Below are 9,008 nucleotides of genomic sequence, written 5' to 3'. Positions count from 1 at the left end.
TTCAAAATACATACACCAGCTAAAAAAAAATAAGTTTGATGATAGTTTTCTTTTTTATATTTTACAGAACTGATGAAGTAATTAGATGCGGTTTAACTATATTTAATAAAACCATGAAAAGTCTTATGGTTTAAAAAAATCACCAATTGCATTATGAAACTCATGAAATCGACATAGAGATTTGAACACACACATACCCACCCTCATAAAATGATTCAAATCCTTACTATTACAACTTTTTTTCGTTGGGTTAAATCAACCTTTCCAAATCATATAAAAGATGAATTGAAATAATAAAAGGATCCATATATCATATAAAAGATGAATTGAAACAATAAATAGGTTGTGGTATTAGCTTCGGATCAGTAAATACAAACTAAGGAGTTGACAGATGAATGAAGAAGGATCAATATATCATAACCATGAGAGAACTAAGAAGTAAAAATAGCGTTACCTGGTCCGCGGAAGAGAGAACTGAGAAGGGAACTTGAAGTTTTGAAGTTGAATGGAGAAGAAGAGAGAACTCTGCAACGACGGCTAGGGTTTCTATGTTTGGGAAAATGAAATGAGGGAAGACCGAAGAAAACAGGGTTTTATTATGTTAATGTTTGGGCTCAACATTGGGTTTGGGTTGGGCTAAGCACAAATTAAAAAAATAATAGCAGTAGTTATACGGGTATACGGGTTGGGTGTACGGTTATACGGGTTGGTAAACCAAAACCCAATAACCGACCCAAAGCTAATGGGTTCATGAGGGTTGGGTCGGGTTAGACCTGAACCAGACCGAGTTCGGGTAAATTTTGGGTTTGGTTGGTTTGGGTTGCCGGGCCTGCGGGTCGACCCGTACCCGTGTACACCCCTAGAAATGGCAAAAATGCATTTGTTACAATGATATGTGAAAGAGGTTCATATACCGATACAAGAAGTTGTCCATTCATAATGGCAAAAATGCATTTGTTACAATGATATGTGAGTGTTCGTTTTGTGTGAGAGGTCATTTGTTGATTGTTGGTGACGGAATTGTTGGTGACGGAAAACACAACCATTAAAACCTTCAGGTATCTGGTTGGTTAAATGTTGATTGTTGGTGAAAACCTTGACATTAAAGAGAAGGTTGTGGCTCATAAGAAGGTTGAAGATGATGTCAAGATTAAAAAGGATAAACTGATTGGACTTGAAATGTATATCATTAACAATTACATATTGATTTTTTTTTTATATATATAATTATATGCTCATTGTCTTTTGTATTATTTTGTATAATGAAAATTTGTTGAATCCACAAAGATATGAAATCAGTGCAAGCAGTATGTTGAAATCGGGCACATTTCAGATTATAGAATTCGAAAAAAAGAGTCGTTTGTATTACATAATCTGAACAAAGGCGATTTTTAGAAGGAAAAAATAGAACACACAAGAAACTATAAGATGTGAAAAATAGTCTTTCATGTGTTCAAAGGACACCTAAGAAGCATGAAGATTGAGATAATAAAGAAAGAAATTTTTCTTTAGGCTCCACCATATCTCTAAGGTCTCCCTAGTACACATCCGATAGGTAATCGGATGTATATTTAGAGGCTCTTAGAGATATCTGGAGAGCTACCATATGTGTATTTAGGGGGCTTAAAGATATTTGGGGGGCCTAAAGAGAAACCCCCATAAGGAAATCCAATTATAAAAGGCCCAAACCGAAAATCAAAATAGACCCAAACAAAAACTAAAGCAACCTCTCAGAAAAAAAAAAAAACGAAAGCAAAATATTCCAAATCCCTAAAACCCTAGTTTCCATTTCTCTCACTCAAAATCTCACTACAATTTCAAATCTCAATCCTTCGATTCATTCTTCACAACAACAATGAGAAATCAATGGCGCATTCTTCATCTTCTTCTTCGCACTCACCACAAAATCCCCATTCAATCTCACACACTTCGCTCTTTCTCTTCAACCCCCCTTCGTTTCAACACCAATTACTCCAAATTCCTCATAAACCCTAATTTCCGCCATTTCTCTTCCGAACCAGTTATCCCACAACCCAATCCCGATCACATCGTCATCGTTGATTTATTCTCGAAATCCATAGATCTTAATGAAGTTAACAAACACCTTGATTTGATCAATCACGATGCTGTCAACGCTGTTTTGAGGAAATTTGATTCTGATCTTGATTCTGCGCGGAGATTGTTCAAATGGGTATCGGAGAATTGCCCCGAAAAGTTGAGTTCGAAATCGTATAACCAGATGCTGGGTGTTTTGGGAATTAATGGAGCTGTTGATGAGTTTTGGGATTTGGTTGTTGTTATGAGGAAAAAGGGTTTTGGTGTTGCGAAATGGGTGAAAGATAGAATGTTGGAGTATTTTGAAAAGGGTGGAATGAATGGTGATGCTGTGAAGTTGAAGGAGTTGTTTGATAAGGATACAGTTGAGAGGAAATTTACTAGTTTGTGTAGGATTGTGAGGAAAAACGTGTGGAGTGATGAAGTGGAGAAGGAGATTAGGGATTTGAATGTTGGGTTTTCGAGTGAATCGGTTAATTTTGTTTTGGAGAGTTTAAGTTCGGAGCCGAATAAGGCGTTGATATTTTTTAGGTGGGTGGAGGAGAGTGGATTGTTTAAGCATGATGGAGGGAGTTATAATGCAGTGGCGAGGGTGCTTGGAAGGGAGGATTCCATTGATCGGTTTTGGAAGGTTGTTGGCGATATGAGAAGTGGTGGATTTGAGATGGAAGAGGAGACTTTTGTTAAGGTTTTGGGACGGTTTTGTAAGAGGGGGATGATTAAGGAAGGTGTCGAGCTTTATGAGTTTGCTATGGATGGTGTTGACAAGCCTTCGGTGTCGTGCTTTACCTTTCTGTTGAGAAAGGTTGTTTCTGTTAAGGAGTTAGATATGAATTTGTTTTCGAGGGTGTTGAAGGTTTTTACCGGGAACGGGAGTGCTTTAACAGATTCTATGGCTGATGCTGTACTGAAATCTTTAACAAGTGTTGGTAGGATTGGGGAGTGGAATAAGGTTTTGAAGGAAATGGAAGATTGTGGGTTTATTGCTAGTGGTTGTTTGCGGCGTAAAATTGCATTTCGACTCGGTGCTACTGGTAACAAGGAGCAAGCTAATGAGTTTGTGGATAGAATTGAAGCATATGGGTCTAGTACAGATCGCAAGATGCGGGAATCTTTAGTTGAGGGGCATTGTGTAGGTGGGAACCTTGATAAGGCCTTTGATTCTTTCAAAGAGATGGTTGAGAAAGAGGGAGTTGCATCTGCGGGCTATACTTTTGATGTGTTGATGAATTCATATTGCCAAATGAATAGAGCGAAAGATGCATACAAGATTCTTTGCAAATGGGTGAGCGAAAAAGAGTTAAAGCCTCGACATTCTACTTACAAGCTTATGGTAAATAAGTTATTGGCTCAGGGAGGATTCACAGATGCCTTAAATCTTTTGGGTCTGATGAGAACCCAAGGTTTCCCTCCTTTTACCGAACCCTTTATTGAACACATATCAAAGAGCGGAAGTGGTGATGACGCCGTTCTGTTACTCAAGGCAATGACCTCAAAGAAGTTCCCATCTACATCTGTGTACCATGTAATGTTTAGTGCATTCTTCAAGCAAGGAAGGCATGTAGAAGCACAAAATTTCCTTTCAAAATGTCCAAGCTTCATCCGCGACGACGCCGAAGTCTTGGATCTCTTTTATTCCATGAACTCCAAAGAAGCTGCTGCTTCTTCTGGTAAGGTGGCTGCTTAAGTTTACAAAATGTATCTCATATTGTACTCTCAAGAAGATTGCACAATGGCATTTGTTCAGGAAACTCGGTGAGAATTTATTTTCTCCTTATCTAAAATATTGATATGAGAAGATGAATCTAGCTTTCAAGTAGGCCAAAGAACCCAAATAAATTTTTTACAATCTTTTGCATGAGATTTGTGTTTCACATGTTCCCGACATGATTGAAGGACAACAAACATATGCTTTGGTTGGTGATTGATATCAGTAGACGTTGTAGTTCTCTCGTCATTTTGATATACTGGACTGTTTTAGTATAGATTGTAGATCAAGATGATGCTATATGAGCGGTACTTTTACACATACAAAATGATACAATTTGTTCCTGTATGAGGTTGGCCCTCTGTTATTTTGAACAGTATTATCAGAGATTGATGATGCCTTGAATTTACTATGTAACTTTGTTTGTCTGGAACTAACAATTTTCAGATAGGGATACTAATAGTTTTTCAGCCTGGATTATGGCAATGCAACACATTTCAAGAGTTGTTGTGTAACTTGGTTAGTTATTAATAAGGTTTTTTTGAGCAATCTTCAAAAGTTATTGTTAAACTTGGTTAGTTATTTTAATAAGGTTTTTTGAGCAATCACATGGTTTGCTGAGGAACCTTTGACCTTTAGGAGCAAATGACTGCAAAAAATCTGAACTTTTTATTTTGAAAATTATTTTTTTCAATTTTTTAAATTATTTTTAATTTTTTGTGTATTTTTCTTTTTTTAATTAAATATGATGTGTTAAATGAATTATACATGTGGACAATGAATAAATAATAAAAAAATATCCACATAAGCACCACGTAATGCTGAGTCATAGGGATCAGGGGGACCAAAACAACTGAAATTGTTGCGTTTTACTCTGTAGTTTAGATAATTTTCTTTAAATGTATTCTGTTAAGCTACAAATGTTAATGATCAGTATTTTAGAGTTGTTCATACTCTTAATAAAGTAGTTATGTATGCTTTTTTATTATCTAATTAAAATTTAGAGTATTAATTACAATCGCTTAAATTGGACTGGTGGTAGATATTTGAGTAGAGTGTTTGAGATTATTTATAAGTTCACTTCATTATTACCATTGCACATATAAGAATTAGAATTGCAATAAAATGTTAACAATGTCTACTAAAAAACCTCTTTGTCACGCGACATCCATGCTGATGTATTGGATCTCTTTTGTTCCATGAACACTAAAGAATCTGCTTCGTCTGTTATGTTGGCTGCTTAAGTTTTCAAAATGTATCTCGTGTACTCCAGAAGATTATGCGAAGATATTTGTTTAGAAATTTTTGGTGTGAAATTGAACATGGCCATAGAAAGCACATAAATTTGACATTATAAGGCTCTTTCGCATTCCTTTTGTGTTTCACATGTTTATGGTAACTCTTGTCTCAAGCATCGTTATCAATTATTGAAGGACAACTAACATATGCATTGGTCTGTGATTCATGTGTGCACTTTGTAGTTCTCTTAGCATTCTGGTTTAGACCGTCTTACTATAGTTTGTAGATCAAGATGGATGTTGTATGAGCAGCATTTTTCTTACACATGCAAAATTCGTACAATTTGTTCTTGCTCGAGGGTGGGGTGTGTGTTTCAATTTGGTTTAGACTGATGACTTCAAGAGTTGTTGTTAAACTTGGTTAGATGTTAATAAGATTTCTTGAGCAATCACATGTTTTGGCCGTTTAGGAATACATGATGGTTTTAAGGGGTAATTATGCCAAATAATAAAAATCATTTGGTTCTGAAGAAAAAATAAATCCATAGTGGGTTTTATTGTTAGTATAAACCCTTTTGATAGAACCCCTATAACCAGATGGATGCAAATAATTTATCGGTTCATTGGCATTGCCGATGTGGAAAGCAATTGCTTAAACCACATTAGTCATAAGCATGTCACAACAATGCCAATTTGCATATATTTGAAAACTATCGGTTCAAAGTTTATTATTGGACAGTAAAGGAATTTCATTGATTAACTTGGAAATCCTTACAAAGAGTAGTCATGATTTGGACAGGAACATTGCCTTCCCATGACATACAACCAATATTACATTCTCATGATTTTCTAATCTTGCCATTATATCTAAACAGTCTATGATTAAATCATCAATAGCAGCAAATTTTCCAGCACCATAAATACACCTTACTACCGTTTCAGCATCCATCTCAATGATGAAGTTCCTGAGTTTTTCCTGTTCAGCACAGACCCATTGTTTCTGCTACTAAAGGAGAGACTACAACATCTTGTCTTGTTTCAACAAACAAATCAGATCCACAGTGGTCAGTAGAAATCAAACCCCAAACCTGTATTTCCATTTATTTTTATGGAATTCTCTGGATGTGGTAACCATTTTACTTGAGTTGCAGCAGAGTTTGGAGGCCTGCATTATTTTAAGTTTGCTTTGTTGTATTATTCGTCAAAGGAGCCGTCGATGCTTCTACCATGAAAGGATAAAATTGTGCACCTTTCATAAGGCTATGCTTAATACTTGTTGTGCCAAACTGTCTGTAGATGAAAGCCATTCCAGTAACCACTCATGCAAATCAAAATTAGGGGGCACACGGTCCCATAGAGCACTATAGGTTATAAAGAGATGGGTATTTTCTTCAGTGTTAGTATTGCCCAAGGGACAAACTCGGTCGAGATTGATGCCTTTTTTTAAAAACTCATTCTTTTTCTACCTTATTGATTTCTCATGCGCCTTATTTTGTTTTGATTATATATAATCCGAACGACATAAACATCCTATAAAAATCTTGAAAGCACGTTTAAAACATTTTAGATTTTAGAATCCGAACATGGTTGCGTGAGAAACTCATAGGATAAAAAAAATAACGAGACCTTTTTTGTTTTTGCTTTGTAACTGTTACAAGCGCCGTATATAATGGTTTCTGGTGGGTATCCTCATCAATTGAAAAATCAACTGTTGCCTCTGGAGGCAAACTCCATCCCAGCCACTAAAGCTTAAGCCCTTGATAATCCAAGATCCAACTGTCTTTGAAGATGAGTGAGATTATAATTCTTTTTCAAACTTTGAGTAGATTGTGAGATTATAAATTCAAACTTCGTTACTACCATTGCATACATAAAATTGTAATAACTTTTTTTTTTTTAGATAGATGTTAAAGTCATTATAAACTCACACAAAATAGCAAGTGAAGGGATCGATCATGGCGTCCGACTTAACAATTTCGACATCATTGTTTGTTAAGCTCGGACTTACGGACATAGACATACCCTAAATTAATCGTCAGTTGAGCTAGGATTTATGGACATAAACATACCCCAAATTTACCATATGTACTTCTCCATCAGGTCTCCTTATTTTATTTTATTTTTTGAAAGTTTTCAATTTCTTCTATTTCTCTGATTTCATGAGGGTGTTTCTTTTCGTACATTACCAGTTTCTCATGCGCCATAAGGATTTTGGATTTTATAATTTGAAAGTTTAAGTGCCCTTCTAAACACGTTAGAACTCAAAGTCGATTGATAGAAGGGTGCGCGAGAAGAGTGAAGGGTGGAAAAAGAAATCCCCTTCACCTGATTGCATGGCCATAGTCGATTGAGCCCATTAAAGCATATTAGAAAGCCCAATTGTGAAAAGGAATAATTTGATGGAAATTACTCTTCCCAATTCTGAAATTGCTCAAAAACTACCCCAACAACAGTTAGCTATCGTTCGACTTTACCAGCGACAACTATTTGTCGTTGGAGACTTTTTAAAGCAGTTCAATCACTTTTTAGGTCGGTTTAACTTACTTTAAAAGTGTCCAACGACAATTAACTACCACTAGAAAAGTCGAACGTTAGTTAATCAACCTTTTAAAATGTAACGAGACGTGTGTAACTAACTTAAATTAAGATCAAGTTAGGTAATAATTTATTTAACAAAGTTGAAAAACTCTTCTATTTTTTGTGCTAAAAAACTCTTCAACGTAATTAGTAAAATGACAAAAATAACTTAAATTTAGTTCTATAAATGAAATGGATTCAATTCTCCATGTCCCACGTTTGCTTGATAAAATAATTACGGCAAGTTATTACCAACCAAGAGGTGTGTGTCTCTTTACTTAGTATAAGTATTTTCTTTTTCTTTTCCAACCACCCCTAAATATATCATAATTCCAAATTCAACAACTCAAACCAATTTCTAAGTTATATAGACATTCTTCCTTTATTTGAAAGCAAAGTTGAGTTGAATATTTCCTTTTCATGGTATACAATATTTTGGGCACATTCAAGTTTGATATGATTGTTTAACTAATCACCGAATCTAAAACTAACGTTCATAAAATTTGATTCTTTTATTTTTTTGTTTCCACTTTCTTTAGAGAAATTGCATGAGATTTTTTTTTCTTAAATAAAGCAAGATGCGGTTGGCCATTGAAGGTTCCCCTAACTAATACACCTAGCAAAAAATGTTAATTAACAAACAAAAAGATTAATGTGGATGGAAGCTTCCTTAATTACTCGTTAAGCAACAATCCAAATATTATTAATAAAAACAAAATACAATTATTCACCATGCGCGATGTGACAATTTTCTCTATATTTTTTCTTTTCTTAAATATGAAAAAACAACGGCGTATACTTGAGTTGTTAGCTCAATCGTACTTAATATTGTAACTTTTAGGTATTGAATTCGAATCCCCGCTCACCTCAGTGAGTTAGGGATTTAGATTCTCTACAGCGGCTACTGCGACTACATAGTAGGGCATGCCTACATGATGAAAACACATTTTGATAACATTAAGTAATAAAAATGTACGTTAGGTTTAGATCACAAGAATGCTGCATCAAAGCCTTCAAAGAAGGAAAAGAAAAAGAGAACAAAAAAAAGGGTGTATTTGGGGGGACCAAAGCATATGCTTTTTGTTGTTCTGTAAAATACATGCTTAAGTCTAGTAAAGTTTCTGTCATAGGAGGGAAGGAATTTTCAAAATGCTCTTTTATTTCCATTTTGCCTTTCCAAGTTGCATTTTGCATGCGTGTGTGTGGTCTTTGTAATGTCTGGTATTTTAGGGCCATTTGGCTTACCATTTTCTATATCCATTCATTAGAATCCAATGAGCTTTGTGCTCTTTACCTAATCTTATCCTTATTTTACTCAAAACTGTGATATTGTAGTTGATTAATACACAAAAGATAAATTTGATGAGTAAATCAAAATTTTAGTTCTTGAAATTGTAAAGGTCGATTAATTTAGGGCAAATTCTATGTAC

The 9,008-nt window shown here is 35.1% G+C and overlaps 1 protein-coding gene across 1 annotated transcript; it reads left to right on the top strand.

Moving 5' to 3' along the window:
* The first annotated feature begins 1,740 nt into the window (after positions 1–1,740).
* Positions 1,741–4,256, top strand: LOC25497640 (pentatricopeptide repeat-containing protein At3g02490, mitochondrial). The gene has a single exon (XM_013592263.3). The coding sequence runs from the start codon at positions 1,856–1,858 to the stop codon at positions 3,740–3,742; it is 1,887 nt and encodes a 628-aa protein (XP_013447717.1). The 5' UTR covers positions 1,741–1,855; the 3' UTR covers positions 3,743–4,256.
* The last annotated feature ends 4,752 nt before the right edge of the window (positions 4,257–9,008 follow it).

Source organism: Medicago truncatula, chromosome 7, assembly GCF_003473485.1.
Source record: "Medicago truncatula cultivar Jemalong A17 chromosome 7, MtrunA17r5.0-ANR, whole genome shotgun sequence".
Lineage (NCBI taxonomy): Eukaryota > Viridiplantae > Streptophyta > Magnoliopsida > Fabales > Fabaceae > Medicago > Medicago truncatula.
Note: the sequence above shows the minus strand (reverse complement) of the source record. Positions and strands in the feature narration are given on the sequence as shown.

Excerpts from the sequence above, each read along its gene's own strand:
- LOC25497640 (XM_013592263.3), top strand. The coding sequence starts at position 1,856 with ATGAGAAATCAATGGCGCATTCTTCATCTTCTTCTTCGCACTCACCAC.